We start from the raw sequence: 17,961 nt of genomic DNA, 5'->3' as shown, positions 1-17,961 counted from the left end.
CTTTAATCCTAAGTATACAGTGGTACCTCGTCTTACGAACGCCTCTTCTAGCGAACTTTTCAAGATACGAACCCGGTGTTTAAGATTTTTTTGCCTCTTCTTCCGAACTATTTTCACCTTACGAACTCAAGCAGCTGCTGCTGGGATGAAGGGGTCTCTTTTCCCCCCCTTTTTTGAAGAAAGAAAAGGGAGGGGCGGCTTGGAGGGGGAAAGAGTTTGCAGAGAACAGCGTGCTTGCAGAGGCCCTGAAAGGGTGTCTTTTGCCTTCCTTCCTTCCCACTCACCCTTTAGCCTAGCCTTGCTTCTTCCACCCGCCCCCTTTAGCTGCTCCTCCCTGCCCTCTGTTCCCCTCCCTTCTAAAGTTTGGGATTTTCCTGAAGGATTTCCACGCATTATTTGCTTTTACATTGATTCCTATGGGAAACATTGTTTCGTCTTACGAACATTTCACCTTACGAACCTCCTCCTGGAACCAATTAAGTTCGTAAGACAAGGTATCACTGTATATGCCATATGTGTACATACATATTACATACAGGCACACAAAAGCATCCATTATCTACTATATAAACTGTATGTATAGTAGCAATTATTTTTTTGCTTCTGTGTATGTGCAGCAAAATATCACTGAAATCTCTCTCAGGCAATTGCATCCCCTTGCAGGATTCTGCTTCATGCGCAGAAGTGAAATCTTGCACATGCCGGGGATACGAAGCTGAGTGCGCAGCTCAATTTTTGCTACTGGTGCTGCGTCCTGATCCATATGGGTAGTGACCCACTACTGAATGGGCAGCGTCGAGATTGGGGGCTCCCTTCCAAGCTTCCAGCGGGGCTGACAACCACAGGAATTGTCTCTTGCGTCAGATGATTCTCGATGAGGGTTCTTTGGCGCATCTCCCTTGGAAGGAACTGCGCATTCCGGGAGTCGGGCCGGAAGGGCAAGTGAGCAGCGGCTGAGCACGTGACCTCCTGAGACGTGACCTCCACTTCTCTCCCCAGCATCCCCTTCTACAAGATCATCGTGCCGACCGTGGACACCATGCGGTACAACTACCTCGTCAACGCATTGATTGCCAACCAACAGCCGGTGTTGCTGGTTGGCATGGTGGGCACGGGCAAGACCTCCATCGCGCAGGGGGTGCTGCAGTCCCTGGACAGCCTCAAGTGGGCCATCTTGGTGATCAACATGTCCGCCCAGGTAAGGGCCCGCCTGCACCCTTGGTCCCAAATGGGGAGGCCGCGACAGGAAGAGTTGGAAGGGTCCAGGTGGGTCATCTAGGCCACCCCCTACTGGTCGAGCAGGGGACTTTATAACCAGTGGTTTTATTTATTTATTGCATTTATTATTATTATTATTATTATTATTATTATTATTATTATTATTATTATTATTAATTAGACTTGTATGCCGCCCCTCTCCGAAGACCCGGAGAGTCTCACTCCGAAACGGGCCTTTTTAGGTTCGCATGCTAAACGGGTGTGTGGGTGTGGGTGTTCTAGCAAGTGTGCATGTGCCCACACCCAATCCCTCCCCAAACAAACATGCCTGCACTGCCTCTGTGTATACGCGCTGTGTCCCCCCCCCCATCCGCACACACGCACACAGGCCTCAATGAAGCCTGGGATGGTGAAAAAAGCGTCCCAACGGGCAAACCGGAAGCCCGTTTTTCCAAACCTCCCATTTGTTTTTCGCACTCTGGGGCTTCAGGAAGCTGAGGGCTCGGGAGTGCAAAAAACGTTTTTCCGAAGTCCGTTTTTCCAAATTTCCTGTTTGCCCATTTTTTCACCGTCTCAGGCTTTAGTGAGGCCACTGTGCATTCACGGGAATGGGAGGGGGGATTGTGCGCACGCACAAGGGCAGCACAGGGTGGGGTTGGTGGTACGCATGTGGGTGGGGAGGGAGGGTGTGTGGGCCCAGATTGTTGGGGTGGTAAGAGGCTGACTCTGTAAACCGCTTAGAGGGGGCTGTAAAGCCACCATGAAGCGATGTATAAGGGCTATTGGGAAGGAGGGAGGGAGGGAGGAAGGAAAAGGGAGGAAAAGAGGGAGGGAGGAAAGGAAGCGAAAAAGACAAGAAAGAAGGAAGGAAGGAAAATGAGAAGGAAGGAGGCAGCTGTGATGGCGCAGTGGTTAGAATCCCCTATTGCATGCTGACTCTGCCCACTGCCAGCAATTCATATCCTACCAGGCTCCAGGTTGACTCAGCCTTCCATCCTTCCTTCCAAGGGTGGGTAAAACAAGGACCCAGAGTGTTGGCGGTGGGTGGGGAAGAGGCTGACACTGTAAACCGCTTAGAGAGGGCTGTAAAAACCCGGTGAAGTGGTATGTCCGCCTAGGTGGGCTCTAGCGCTAACGGCTCTAGCCGTTGTTCTCTGGCTTCCGGGCCTGGCTCTTCGGGTCTGACCCGCTTCCCTTTCCCGCCCCGCAGACCACCTCCAACAACGTCCAGAGCATCATCGAGAGCCGCGTGGAGAAACGCACCAAGGGCGTCTACGTGCCCATGGGTGGGAAAAGCATGATCACCTTCATGGATGACCTCAATATGCCGGCCAAGGACACCTTCGGGTCTCAGCCCCCTCTGGAGCTCCTGCGGCTTTGGCTGGACTACGGCTTCTGGTACGACCGGGCCAAGCAGACCATCAAGCACATCAAGGTGAGGATTGGGAATCACAGCGGCTTACAACAGTAAATAGCAGTCAAATATTAGTTAATAAAGAACAGTAACACCATAATAAACCCAATGAACCGTCAAATCAAAACATAAATGCCTACAGAATCAGTTACAATTTGAAATGAATATTTATTGATTGATTTAATTATATTCCTTTTTATTATTATTATTATTTTAAAAAATATTTTTTATTAAATTGCAAAGACAGACAAAACATACATTACATGTAACATTTAGTGGAGCAACAATCGCTCCTCTGAAAGTAGAAGTCATCTTTATATTTGTAATAAGTAAAAAAAAGAAAAAAATCTAACTCTATCATTGTTTATAAAATGCTTAGAAATATCAATTGTAAGATAATAAGTAATAACACATCCAAAACATTTTAAAATATATAGAAATTTTAAAATTATAGCTTAAAATGAACTATGAAGAAAAAAAAAGAGAAATGGTAGAAGAGAAAAGAAGGAGTTTACCTTTATACAGTGATCCCTCGATTATCGCGAGGGTTCCGTTCCAAGACCCCTCGCGATAATCGATTTTTCGCGATGTAGGGTTGCGGAAGTAAAAACACCATCTGCGCATGCGCGCCCTTTTTTCATGGCCGTGCATGCGCAGATGGTGGAGTTTGCGTGGGCGGCGGGGAAGACCCAGGGAAGGTTTCTTCGGCCGCCCAGCAGCTGATCTGCTCGGCAGCGCAGCAGCAGCGAGCAGACGAAGATCGGGGTTTCCCCACCGCCCACGCAAAGGGGAAACCCCGATTCGGCTCCTCGCTGCGCTGCCGAGCAGATCAGCTGCTGGGCGGCCGAAGGAACCTTCCCTGGGTCTTCCTCGCTGATGCCCCCGCCCGCCGGCCTGCCGCCCGCCGCCCGCCAGAAAGAGGGGGAGAGATAGAGAAAGAGAGAGAAGGAAAGAAAGAGATGAGAGAGGGAGGAAGAGAGTGCGAGAGAGGAAGAAGCAAGATAGAGAAAGAGAGAGAGAAAGAAAGATGAGAAAGGAAGGAAGAGAGTGACGTCATCGGGTGGGAAAAATCGCGATATAGCGTTTCGCGAAGAACGAGATCGAGAAAATCGAGGGATCACTGTATTGTGAATAATCACTATCTAATACAATATAACTACTAGGTACCCAACCCCCTAAGGACTCAGGGCGGCTCACCACAAAAATAAGCATGGGCCAATATAAAACATTTCGATTTAAAATAATTGCAGCCATCCATAATTTCACGGGACGACCTCAATAGTCACCCTCCTGAGGTCAATGGCCCCAGGCCGGTTGGAAAAAACGGGTCTTTCTGGCTTTCTGGAAGGCCAGTAAGGTGGGGGTAAGGCAGATCTCAGGAAGTAGCTGATTCCAGAGAGTCACCACTGAAAAGGTCCTTCCCTGCAGACCCACCAACTGACACTGTTTAGACCAGTGTTTCCCAACCTTGGCCACTTGATATTTGGACTTCAACTCCCAGAATGCTGGCTGGGGAATTCTGGGAGTTGAAGTCCAGATATCTTCAAGTGGCCAAGGTTGGGAAACACTGGTTTAGACCAACCCCGCGGGATCTAACCAGTCGCTGGGAGGTATGTGGTAGAAGGCGGTCTCAGAGATATTCTGGTTCTGAGCCACATAGGGCTTTAAAGGAAATTTATTTTATTTATTCGATTTTTATGCCGCCCTTCTCCTTAGACTCAGGGCGGCTTACAACAGGTTAGCAATAGCACTTTTTAACACAGCCAAGCTATTGCCCCCACAATCCGGGTCCTCATTTGACCCACCTCGGAAGGATGGAAGGACGAAAGAACCAACACTTTGCATTGTGACCAGACACCAATAGGAAATCAGTGCAGCTTGTGAAGAATTGATGTAGTGTGGATGCATCTGGGCAACACCCACCATAGTTCGTGCAGCTGCATTCTGGAACAACTATAGTCTCCGAACACTCTTCAAGGGTAGCCCCATGTAGAGCGCATGGCAACAGTCCAGCCATGAGGAATAGATTTCCAAGGAAAATTAAAGATAAAGAAAACTTGGAGTTTTTATAAAGTTTTTTGGGGAAATTTTATGAATGGGTTGAAAAAAGAGCCGGGGTGGCGCAGCAGGTAGAGTGCTGTACTGCAGCCCACTGAAGCTGACTGTGGATCTGTAGGTCAGCGGTTCAAATCTCATCACCGGCTCAAGGTTGACTCAGCCTTCCATCCTTCCGAGGTGGGTAAAATGAGGACCTGGATTGTGGAGGCAATATGGTTCTGGCTCTGTTAAAAAAGTGCTATTGCTAACATGTTGTAAGCCGCCCTGAGTCTAAGGAGAAGGGCGGCATAAAAATTTAATAAATAAATAAATAAATAAATAAAAAGAAAAATAGATAAAATATTTAATGTCAACTTAATACAAAAGGGAGAAAGAAACAAGATATATGATTGGGATAACTCGGACGACAAAAAGAGTAATAGCAGGGCAGCATTAGATAAATATGTAAGCTATACCGAAAATTAAACTGGAATAGATTGGAAATAGAAATGACGATTTAGGAATATGGCTATTAGAATTGAAAAGTGAGAAAAATTGCTTAAGTCTGTTGTTTATTGAATTATAATTAGTGACTAAAATTATATTTTGGTTCCTTTTTTAGACAGACTGAATAATTGAACATTTGAAATGTGATTTAGGGTATTTTATTATTTCAATTCAATTCAGTATATTAGATTTGTATGCTGCCCCTCTCCAAAGACTAGGGGCGGCTCACAACAACAACAAAAACAGTATTAACAATGGAACAAATCTAATAATAAAATTACATTAAAAAACCCCAACAATTTAAAAACCATACAACACATACATACCAAACATAAAATATAAGAAAGCCTGGGGGAGATGTCTTAATTCCCCCATGCTTGATGACAGAGGTGGGTTTTGAGGAGTTTGTGAAAGACAAGGAGGGTGGGGGCTGTTCTAATCTCCGGGGGGAGTTGATTCCAGAGGTCCGGGGCCGCCACAGAGAAGGCTCTTCCCCTGGGGCCCACCAAACGACATTGTTTGGTCGACGGGACCCAGAGAAGGCCAACTCTGTGGGACCTTATCGGCCGCTGGATTCGTGCGGTAGAAGGCGGTTCTGGAGGTATTCTGGTCCAATGCCATGTAGGGCTTTAAAGGTCATTACCAACACTTCTATTGTAAGAGATACATACGGTAGGTTATTGAAGGTATATATAATGTATGTATGTGTTTTAAGGTGGAGAACAATTAAAAAAACTTTTTAAAAGGTGAGAATCGGAGCCCCCACCCACCTGCGGTGCCCCTTAGACCCAGTCACACACACCCAATGCCCACCCACTTGCCCGCCTGCCGGGATCAGGATTGTTTCTAAAAGGCGCCTCGCCAGCGCATTAAATGCAGTCCGCACAGCGAACCTGTCGCGTTCTCTCTCTTTAGACCCCTGGGTTGGTTTGAAAATTCAGCAGCTGGCAATGAAAGCATCTGTGCCCGGAATAATTGTCTTGAAGAGGCCGCCTTGCATCTCTTGTGTTTCAGCCAGGGGGTGGAGAAGAGGGGGAGGGGGCCAGCACGGCACAGTCCCCAGCTCCCGAGGGAGGGTAAGGGTGGCGCGCGCCATGCCAGCGATTGTGTTCCCCTCTTTGTATGCGCCTGGCAGCTTCCGCATGGAGGCAGCTAAACCCTTCGCAGCCAGAGGGTGGGGAGGCGGGAAAGGTGAGGAGCGGGTTGTCCTTTTTCCCTCCCCTGGTTTTTGTTCCAGGAGGACGTATCTCTCCGGGGGGGCGGGGGGCAGGACATGTTCTTTTCTAAAAAAAAAATTTAATTATATTTTTTAATTTTTAAAATAAAAACAATTTATTTTTTTTATTTATGATACAATTAAAATCAAGACACACATCCAATGATACAACATGATACAAACAAAAAATATAAGAAAAAAGAAAGAGTACTTGTCAGACCTATCTGGTTTACCTATATGCATTAAATCCATCCTTTTTTTCTATTGCTTTTTTCCCAACATCCGCCTATATTTGAACAAAATTTTAAAATCTCCCCATTGTATCTGCCGACACCTAATCTGGACTTTCCTTTTATTGCCATCCAGCCGCCCTGAGTGAGGAATAGGGCAGCATAGAAATCAAATCAACCAACCAACCAATCAATCATTTGTCCCAGGTTTCAAAATAGTCAGTGTCTGATTTGTCCATCTCTGCACACGATAGAATTTCGAATCAAATTTCTTCCTTGGTGGGGACATCTTTACGTTTCCATTTTTGGGCATACGCTATTCGTACCGCGGTTAAAATACGTAACATCAAACACACTGTGTTTTCCCTTCCTTGTACGTATTTATCAATGGTGACTCCCAACAGGAAAAGCCCAGGTTTCAGATTCAATTTCATCTCTAAAAATCTCTTCCAACCGTTGTTTTATTTTTCCCCAATTATTATTATTATTATTATTATTATTATTATTATTATTATTATTATTATTATTATTATTATTAAAAGCCCAAGTTTCCAATTCAATTTCATCTCTAAAAATCTCTTCCAACCATTGTTTTATTTCCCCCCTATTATTATTATTATTATTATTATTATTATTATTTATTAGATTTGTATGCCGCCCCTCTCCGGAGACTTGGACCAGCTCACAACAACAATACATAGTACAAATCTAACGGTTAAAAAGGACAGTTTAAAACCCTTATTATAAAAAGACAGTCATGCATCCCAAACAAACCATACATAAAATGAAATGGCCCCGGGGAATCAATTTCCCCATGCCTGACGGCAGAGGTGGGTTTTTAGGAGTATGCGAAAGGCAAGGAGGGTGGGGGCAGTTCTAATCTCCAGAGGGAGTTGGTTCCAGAGGGCCAGGGCCGCCACAGAGAAGGCTCTTCCCCTGGGCCCTGCCAGACGACGTTGTTTCAGCGACAGGACCTGGAGAAGGCAAACTCTGTGGGACCTAATCAGTTGCTGGGATTCGTACTAATCACTCGCTTTGGGGCATTCCCACCACATAGGATGATATGTCCCAACAAGTAACTTTTGTCATTCCCAGGACATGTTCTTGATGGCGGCCATGGGACCCCCCGGAGGAGGCCGTACGGTGATCTCCAGCCGTCTGCAGAGCCGTTTCAACCTCATCAATATGACCTTCCCTACCGTAAGGGTTGATTGGCAGCCAAGCCGAGAGGAAGGGGGGGCATGGGCTGGGGCTCCCCTAACCTTTCCTGATCTTTTCTGCCACCACTTCTGTCACCTGGTTCTTAACGTCGTCGGCCCACTGTCTCTTTGGCAGAAGGCAGGACGGGGACGATGGGAAGAGGATACGGGAGAGGTCTGGGTTGGCCCGTGCTGGCGAGGCACAGCTGGAATGGGGAGGGGGCGGCACTGGGGCCCCATGCAGGAAGTTCACCGTGGTATCTCCACCTGCTTCTGAACCCCTGAAAGCTCCAATGTAAGGTGGGCTCCTACCTTCACGTCTCTTGCGCCTAGCCTTCCCGTAGAGTTGGAAGGTGGTCAGCTTTGGGGTGGTTGGCCCTGTTGTGGAATCTAATTTGGGGTGAGATCCAATAAAAACTCTTTGCAATTTGGATTGGGACTTGGGGCAGTGTGTCGAGATGTTGGCCTCTTTAAGACTCGTGGACTTCAACTCCCAGAATTCCCCAGCCAGGAAGAAAGAGTAACTTCCATAATAGATAGTGGGTATGCAGTAAGCGTAATATATCCTGGTTTCAGCAAAGTAGGGGGGGAAAGAGCTGCCTAGGGAATTCTGGGAGTTGAAGTCCACAAATCTTAAATCAGGGGTCTCCCACCGTAGCTACTTGAAGACTTGAAGATACTTCACCAGAAGAGCCCTTCACTCCTCCACTCGAAACAGAATTCCCTACGAGACTAGACTTTCAATCCTGGGCCTAGAAAGCTTAGAACTAAGACGCCTTAAACAAGATCTAAGTACAGTATTGCCCACAAGATCATATGCTGCAACGTCCTGCCTGTCGGCGACTACTTCAGCTTCAACCACAACAACATAAGAGCACACAACAGATTTAAACTTAATATTAACCGCTCCAAAATTGACTGTAAAAAATACGACTTCAGTAACCGAGTTGTCGAAGTGTGGAACTCATTACCGGACTCCATAGTGTCATCCCCAAACCCCCAACACTTTACTATTAGATTATCTACGGTTGACCTATCCAGATTCCTAAGAGGTCAGTAAGGGGCGAGTACAAGTGCACTAGAGTGCCTTCCGTCCCCTGTCCTATTGCTCTCTTATATCTCCTATACCTTTCTTCTATTCCTATATCTCTTCTTCTATTCTTTCATTGATATGTTCTATTCCTATACCTTCTTTTCTATTCTTTCATAGACATATTTTACTATGAGTATCTCCTCTATAACCTTCATCATGTATTTTACTATGTGTATATAGATATATACCCACTAAAACCCTCATTGTGTATTGGACTAAATAAGTAAGTAAGTAAGTAAGTAAGTAAGTAAGTAAGTAAGTAAGTAAGTAAGTAAGTAAGTAAATAAAAAAATAAAATAAAATAAGACTCGTGGAATTCAACTCCCAGAATTCCTCAGCCAGTCACATTGGGTAACTTTCTTCATAGATCGTGGTAGTGCATTAAGATGTAATATATCTTGACTTCAGCAAAGGGGGGGGGGGGTAGAGCTGGGGAATTGTGGGAGTTGAAGCCCACACCTCTGAAAGATTGGGGGAGGGGAAATAGGTTTAACAACAATCTGAAGAAAAACTCTGATCGTTGCATTCAACCCTGAGCTGTTTCGTATGCCTCCCATACTGGCTGGGGGATTCTGGGAGTTGACGTCCACGCGCCTTTAAAGCAATCCAGGTTGAGATACAGTCTCTCTCTTCTCCCGCATTTGTTTGAGTTTTCAATGGGCCCCTTTGAATATTGGCTTGGATTCACATTTTATTCCAGGGGGTGGGGGTGGGTTTGCAATGGGGGGCTCCTCCCTCAAGTGCTGGAAGCGCCCCCCCCAAATCACAGGGTCTCCGGGTTTAACCTCCGAAGGTCTTTTGCACCGAATTTATCTATGCCTTACATCCTTAGCATGCTGAGAATTTCCAGAAAAACTACTCCTACAGCTGGAGGTTTAACTAAACTCCAATGTGAGATGGGGAGGGTCTTGTCCTGCTGTTCCATGCCCCCCCGGCACCCCCAGCCTTCCTGATTTTCTCACCCCACCCCCACCCCCGGACAGGATTCCCAAATCCGCCGTATCTTCGGCACCATGATCAACCAGAAGCTGCAGAACTTTGAGGAGGCCGTCAAGCCCATTGGGAACGTCATCACCGAGGCCACGGTGGAGCTCTACAACAGCGTGGTCCAGCGGTTCCTGCCCACGCCGGCCAAAATCCACTACCTCTTCAACCTCCGGGACATCTCCAAGGTAGGAAGAGCGGTCCCCGGTGAGCTCTGGTCAGTCGGTGGGAGCCGCATGGCAGAACACAATCCCGTAGATAGTCTGGTCCAATTTATTTTATTTATTCATTTATTTATTAGATTTGTATGCCGCCCCTCTCCATAGACTCGGGGAAGCTCACAGCAATAACAAAACAATGAAAGACAAATCTAATATTTAAGTATCTAAGAAAAGGATTTAGGGGTAGTGATTTCTGACAGTCTCAAAATGGGTGAACAGTGCGGTCAAGCGGTAGGGAAAGCAAGTAGGATGCTTGGCTGCATAGCTAGCAGTATAACAAGCAGGAAGAGGGAGATTGTGATCCCGCTATATAGAGTGCTGGTGAGACCACATTTGGAATAATATTGTGTTCAGTTCTGGAGACCTCACCTACAAAAAGATATTGACAAAATTGAAGGGGTCCAAAGACGGGCTACAAGAATGGTGGAAGGTCTTAAGCATAAAACGTATCAGGAAAGACTTCATGAACTCAATCTGTAGAGTCTGGAGGACAGAAGGAAAAGGGGGGACATGATCGAAACATTTAAATATGTGAAAGGGTTAAATAAGGTCCAAGAGGGATGTGTTTTTAATAGGAAAGTGAACCCAAGAACAAGGGGACACAATCTGAAGTTAGTTGGGAGAAAGATCAAAAGCAACGTGAGAAAATATTATTTTACTGAAAGAGTAGTAGATGCTTGGAACAAACTCCCAGCAGACATGGTTGGTAAATCCACAGGAACTGAATTGAAACATGCCTGGGATAAACATAGATCCATCCTAAGATAAAATACAGGAAATAGTGTAAGGGCAGACTAGATGGATCACGAGGTCTTTTTCTGCCGTCAGACTTCTATGTTTCTATGTTTCTAAAAAACCCTTATTAAAAAACCAAACATACACACAAACATACCATGCATAAATTGTATAGACCTGGGGGGAAGGGGATATCTCAATTCCCCCATGCCTGACAACAGAGGTGGGTTTTACGAAAGGCAAGGAGGGTGGGGGCAATTCTGATCTCCGGGGGGAGCTGGTTCCAGAGGGTCGGGGCCGCCACAGAGAAAGCTCTTCCCCTGATCCTGCCAAACGACATTGTTTAGTTGATGGGACCCGAAGAAGACCCACTCTGTGGGACCTAACTGGTCCCTGGGATTCGTGCGCCAATGCCGTGGAGGGCTGTATAGGTAATAACCAACACCTTAAATTGAATCTGGAGACCAATCGGCAGCCAGTGCAGCTCGTGGAGCTTTGGGGTAATGTGGGTGTACTTAGGTACACACCCACAATGGCTCATGCGGCTGCATTCTGGACTATCTGCAGTCTCTGAATGCTTTTTTAAAGGTAGCCTCACGTAGAGCGCATTGCAATAATATCTGAGAACGATGAGAATCTATCTGCCGAAGAAAACTCCACCCTGGCAACGGGGAAAGGCATCCGGCCAGTAAAACACTCGGCTCCGTTCAGTTGCCTAAGAATCCACCCTGTGAGGGATTACAGGGTCATTATTCATTCATTCATTCGATTTTTATGCCGCCCTTCTCCTTAGACTCAGGGCGGCTTAAAACATGTTAGCAATACCACTTTTTTAAAAAAGAGCCAGCCTATTGCCCCCACAATCCGGGTCCTCCTTTGACCCACCTCGGAAGGATGGAAGGCTGAGTCAACCTTGAGCCGGTGATGAGATTTGAACCGCTGACCTACAGATCTACAAGTCAGCTTCAGTGGCCTGCAGTACTGCACTCTACCTGCTGCGCCACCAAAAAACAACCAAAAGAGAGAGAGACAGAGAGAGAGGAGTCCCCAGTGCCCCTCCCTCCCTCCCCCAGCTAATAGGGGGTTTATCTCCCGGAGATCCGGATTGAGCCGCCGTTTCTCAGGAATCGCATCGCCCTTGGCAGAGTTCGTGCCTCGGGCAAGGAAGCAAGTCCTGCTTTTAGCTCCTCAAAGCTTGGAAATTAGGGAAGGTTTCCCTCCATCCTCCCAAGGTCTTCTGAACATCCCACCACCGCCCCCCTCCTCAAATCCTCCCCTCCCTCCCTCTTTCTCTCTTCGGGGGGCCCACCGCCACCGTCTTGCGTGGACCGTCCCATCCGGGGCCTTGAGCGGCCGACCGGAGCCTGCTATTGCCAGCCAGGCCCTTTCCGGTGGGGTCTTCAATGTTTCCTGCCTCCGCGGATGCCCAGAGGCTGTGAGCATTAGGATTCCGAGCAGGGCAGAGAACGCCGAGCGCACATCAAATGGGCACTGCGGCTTTGGAGGCATCAAATGCCACCGAATGTTTATCCCAGGTTTTAAGCCCCGGAGCTCTCCTCCCGCACATCAAACGAAACCCGGAGGCCCGGGAGCTGGGCTGCCTCCACCCACCCCCTCCTTTCAGCTGGTTAAAGGGTTCAGAGCACGACCAGGATATTGGGGGGGGGGGGGTTTCTTGCTCCCCAAAGCGTGAGAGTGCAGCATTTCTAACCCCCACCCACCCCCCGACAGCTTCTCCTAATGACAACAACATTATTATGCCGTTGTTATCGCATTTTCCCGCTGCTTAAAATGGGACCTATGAATCCCAATGCCAACAGGCCCTCATTTAGATCTTCGGCTTTGGTTTTTTTGTTGTTGTTTTTAAGAAAGGAGGTGGGTGGGTTTTGATCACTCAAATGACACCTTGAACTGCAAAGCGTTGATGCGATGGGAGGCAAATCAGGGAAACAGGCAGAATTTTCTCTGCAAAAAAAAAGAGAGAGAGAGAAAGGGCTCCAAATGTTTCCACCGACAGGTGATTGCGCAAGGGGGAGCAGTTTAATTGAAAAGTTGATGACAGGAAAGAAAGAGAGAGAGAGAAAGGGAGGAGGGGAGAGAGAGATGCAGAAAGGAAGGATGGAAGAAGAAAGGGAAAGAAAGAGGGAGAGAGAAAGAGAGAGAAAGAAAGAAAGAAAGAAAGAAAGAAAGAAAAAGGGGAGAGAAAGAGAAAGAAAGAAGGGAAGGAAGGAAGGAAGAAAGGAGAGGGAAAGAGAAAGAAAGAGGGGAGAGAAGAAAGGAAGAGAGAAAGAAAGAAAAAAGGAAAGAAAGAAAGAAAGAAAAGAAAAGAAAGAGGGGGAGGGAGGGAAAGAAAAAAGAAAAAGAAAGAAGAAAAAAAGAAAGAGAGAAAGTGGAAGGGAGAGAAATAACAAGGAAGGCAGGAAGGAAGAGAAAGAAGGGTGAGGGAGAAAGAAAGGAAGGAATGGAAGGAAATAAAGGAAGGAATTAAGGGGAGAGAGGAAGGAAAGGAAGGAAAAGAGAAAGAATGAATGAGAGAAAGAAAGGAAAGAAAGAAAGTGAAAAAGGAAATAAAGAAAGAACAGAAATAGAGAGGAGGGAGGGGGGAAGGAATGAAAAGAAAGAAGGAAGAAAGGGAGGGAGAGAAAGAAAGAAAGAAAAAAAGAGGAGAGAGAAGGAAAGAAAGAAGGGAAGGAAAGAGGGAAATAGAAAGAAAGTGGAGAGAAGAAAAGTAGGAAACAAGGAAATAAGAGAGAAAGAAAATAAGGAAACAAGGAAAGAAAGAAAGAAAGAAAGAAAAGAGCAACATTGGGGGGGGGGGAGAGACAGTGTTTACTTCACCTGCTTTAAACTGATTAATTCTGGGCAGCTTCTAGCCAGTTCCAGGTTCTTAGATAATCCAATTAAATCGGGCTATATGTATTTTGCTTCAGTGAACCCTCCGCTGTATTGTTCCCGGTTAATTGTTAATAAATTGAAAGAAAGGAGGAAAATAGAGGGTAAGGCTGGCCCAGAAAAAGCTTTCCCGGGGCTCTTGGTGTAGAGACAGGAGAGAATATTTATAGCTCAGGGTTGAACTCGGGGGTCCTTAATGGTCTCTGAGCTGGGCCGTTTCCTTGCAGACGTTTCGGGACCCAACTAGGGAGCATCATCAGTGCCAGGAGAGAGGGGGGAAGGAAGAAAGGACTGTGGAGTTCTTGGTACTCTTGGAGTCTGATCGCTTTCTTGCAGACGTTTCATGACCCAACCGAGTAACATCAGCAGAGCCGATGATCATCAACACATTCCCACCTCTTCTTAGCACTCCTGATGTTACCTAGTTGGGTCATGAAACGTCTGCAAAAAAAATCGCCCAGCTCACAGAGCACCAAGGACCCCCCACTGTTTTCTTCCTCCCCCTCCCCTCCACAAACTCCCCTTCCAAGATTCCCTAGTTGGGCCAGGAAACATCTGCAGAAAAACCCACAAAGCTCAGAGGCAATTAACATAGAAACTGTTCTCTCTGATAGGAGCCTCCCGAAAATTCAAGGGTACAAATTTCAGACACACCACACGTTTGAAAATTCAAAACAATGTTCTTTATCCCAAAATTCAAAATTAACTAAGCACTCTTTTTGTATTGCAAAGAGCACTCGTCCCAAAACAACCAGGCAGTCTATACAATTTCCCTTAAGCAGTCATTAAGTACTTAGCTAGCAGCTGTGAAGACACTTCACACCCCTTCTTCTTCCAACAAAGTGAGAAACACACACGCACACACGTTGCTCTGCTTTGGTTTCAAAGGCGTGAAAAAATCAACAAACAAAGTCCAGAAAACAGCAGCACACGATTCCTGACGAACTGCGATACTCTTCCACAATGTCCAAACCCACATGCTGCTATTTATAGCAGCAGCCCTAATTACTGGAACCCCACCCAAACACAGGTGGCCTCCCTTATCTCCTGTAATATGTCCTTACTTGGTCTCTTCTACGCATAATTCTGCGCTTGCGTGGGTCCAAGACGTCCTCATCCGAATCAATGGAAGATAAGGGAGATTGACTGCCTGGGCTGTGTGCCAAGCCCCCCTCTGCTGAGTCACTCCCACCTTCTTCCTCCAAGGAAACTAAACTCTGAACTGACTCTTTCGGCCATAACACAGGCCTGTGACATGTTGAAGTTTCCCCTGCATCCACCTCCACATTCCCTGGGGCAGGAGCTGGGCCAGAGCCAACCACAACAGAAACTAAGAAGACTGACGGCAGAAAAAGACCTCCTGGTCCATCTAGTCCCACTTTATACTATTTCCTGTATTTTATCTTAGGATGGATCTATGTTTATCCCAGGCAGGTTTCAATTCAGTCCCTGTGGATTGACCAACCACGTCTGCTGGAAGTTTGTTCCAAGGATCTACTACTCTTTCAGTAAAATAATATTTTCTCTCGTTGCTTCTGATCTTTCCCCCAACTAACTTCAGATTGTGTCCCCTTGTTCTTGTGTTCACTTTCCTATTAAAAACACTTCCCTCCTGGACCTTATTTAACCCTTTGACATATTCAAATGTTTCGATCCTGTCCCCCCTTTCCCTTCTGTCCTCCAGACCAGTGTTTCCCAACCTTGGCAACTAGGAGATATCTGGACTTCAACTCCCAGAATTCCCCAGCCAGCATTCACTGGATGGGGTATTGTGGGAGTTGAAGTCCAAATGTCTTCGAGCTGCCAAGATTGGGAAACACTGCTCCAAACTATACAGATTGAGTCCATGAAGTCTTTCCTGGTCAGTTTTATGCTGAAGACCTTCCACCATTCTTGTAGCCCGTCTTTGGACCCGTTCGTTTTCAATTAAGGACCCCACCGTCCTTTTCCTCCTCCTCCACCTGGGCCCACCTGTGTTGCAAAGCATCACCCCTTATTTCCCACCAAGGGGGCCCCGGGATGGGGAAAAGTCTCTCTGCCAGCAGAAGCTGTACCCCAGGCTATGAGGTTGTAGGGCAGAGACACACCCCTCCCTCTTGTGTCTAGCAACTGTCGGGGGTCTCGGGGGTTCAAGATTGGACGGTTTTCCCTGCCGTCTCCCAAAGGCGGTCATTAAGCGAACGGTCTATTATCCCTCCTCCTCCTCCAGATCTTCCAAGGCATGCTGAGGGCCCACAAGGACTTCCACGATACCAAAGCCAGCTTAACCCGTCTCTGGATCCACGAATGCTTCAGGTGGGTCCTGCTGCTTCTTCTTCAAGTCATGCCCATCCCCCCCTCCTTGGGTGGGAGGTGCCAGCGGCCCCTGCTGGGCTGGAGACGGCTTGGCAAGAGGCGGCTTGTGGGGAGGTGTCTGTCTGTCTGTGTCTCTGTGTGTCATCATAGCCAGGGCCAGAAGGGGGCACCAGAGTGAGTGGTTTGGTGACCAGTTAAAAAAATAAAACCATCCATCCATCCATCATCAGTCTCTTATTTTTTTCTATCTATTATCCATATTTCTGTCTGTCTATCTATCCATCCATCATCTGTCTCATTTTCTGACCTTCAGTCCTATCATCGACCCATATCAGATATCATCCATTGATCCATCCATCTAACCATCCATCTATCATCTATTATCTTGTTCTGTTTATTATCCATGTCTGTCTGTCTGCCTCTCTGTCTGTCTATCAATCTCCATCAGCTGTCTCACTTTCTATCTATCTATCCATCCTTCCATCCTTCCTTCCATCCATCCATCTATCCATCCATCCATCTATCTATCTATTTCTATCTATCTATCTCTATCTATCTTTCCTTCCTTCCTTCCTTCCATCCATCCATCCATCCATCCATCTACATCTATCTATTTATCTCTTATCCATCCATCCAAAATCTAAGCATTATCACATGGAATAATGTCCTTGACTTACGACTACCTTCAAGGCTAGGATTTGTGTTCTTAGGCAAGACGATTTTGATTTTGGTTCATGGTGAAGCGAATCATGGCAGTCATGAACCGAATCGAGCGGTTGTTAAGTGAATCATTTTTCTCTCCGCCTCCCCCTCCCCCGCCCCATTGACTTGTGGGAAGGCAGGAAAGGAGGGAATCACATGAATCCAGGAGGCTGCAACCATTAGAAATGCAGGCCAGTTGTCAAGTCCTTCCATCTTCGGAGAGGGGCGGCATACAAATCTAATAAATTATTATTATTATTATTATTATTATTATTATTATTTATTAGATTTGTATGCCGCCCCTCTCCGCAAACTCAGGGCAGCTCACAGCAACAGTGGAAACAATATATTACAAATCTAATAATAATCTATTATTATTATTATTATTATTATTATTTAATCAGCTGACTGACCACGGAGATGCTAGGACAGTCGTAAGTGTGAGGACCAATGGCAAATCGACTTTTTCCCCCATTGTAAATTCAAATAGTCCCTTAGCAGGTGGTCGTAAGTGGGGGACACAGGTAATCCCCGACTTACCACTGCCACAGAGCCCCAAATTTTGTGTCAGTAAGTGAAACATTTGTCAAGTGAGCTTTGCCTCCTCTTAAGACACATTCCGGCCACGGTTGAGAAGTGAATCCCTGCTGCTGGCTGAGTGGGTCACCTGGTCATTAAGTGGATCTGCCTTCCCCTTCGACTTGGCTTGGCTGAAGATCATGACCCTTGCCCCACCCCCACCTGGAATGCTGTGACGGTCATAAGTGCGAGTCGGGTGGAGAGCGACTTGAATTTTCGATCGCGCGACTGCCACGGATGTCAGTTTGAGGAAAAAACCGGTCCAAAGTCACAACTTTGAACGGTCGCTAAACGAGCTTTCCCCCCCCCCCCTGGCAGGGTCTTCTCGGACCGCCTAGTGGATGCCTCCGACATGGAGACCTTCGTGGCCCTTCTGGGAGAGAAGCTGGGCACCTTCTTCGACCTGACCTTCCACCACATCTGCCCCAACAAGCGCTCCCCCATCTTCGGTAGGTGCCAACGACCCTCGGGGGCCCTGTTTGGCCACTGTCGCGAAGCGAGTCCTGCAGGGTTTTTTTTTTTTAATGGGAATCCCGCAGTCCTTAAATGAATCTGCCTTCCTCTTTTTGGCTTGGCTGGTCAGAATCTAGCCAGTTTGACATCTTTTGGTTATGACCTATAAAGCCCTTCATGGCACCG

At 46.8% G+C, this 17,961-nt stretch overlaps 1 protein-coding gene across 1 annotated transcript in view; it reads left to right on the top strand.

Annotated features, from left to right (window-relative positions):
* DNAH2 (dynein axonemal heavy chain 2) overlaps positions 1 to 17,961 on the top strand; it is a 109,076-nt gene that overhangs the window by 37,589 nt on the left and 53,526 nt on the right. The window contains exons 29-34 of the mRNA XM_070728811.1: positions 1,000 to 1,198; positions 2,429 to 2,653; positions 7,718 to 7,822; positions 9,898 to 10,086; positions 15,956 to 16,041; positions 17,641 to 17,771. Coding sequence (XP_070584912.1) covers positions 1,000 to 1,198; positions 2,429 to 2,653; positions 7,718 to 7,822; positions 9,898 to 10,086; positions 15,956 to 16,041; positions 17,641 to 17,771 — 935 coding nt within the window. The remainder of the gene's footprint in view (positions 1 to 999; positions 1,199 to 2,428; positions 2,654 to 7,717; positions 7,823 to 9,897; positions 10,087 to 15,955; positions 16,042 to 17,640; positions 17,772 to 17,961) is intronic.

This window comes from Erythrolamprus reginae, chromosome Z (assembly GCF_031021105.1).
Source record: "Erythrolamprus reginae isolate rEryReg1 chromosome Z, rEryReg1.hap1, whole genome shotgun sequence".
NCBI classification, from domain to species: Eukaryota; Metazoa; Chordata; class Lepidosauria; order Squamata; family Dipsadidae; genus Erythrolamprus; species Erythrolamprus reginae.
The sequence above is the reverse complement of the archived record's forward strand: the minus strand, read 5'-3'. Positions and strand labels throughout refer to the sequence as shown.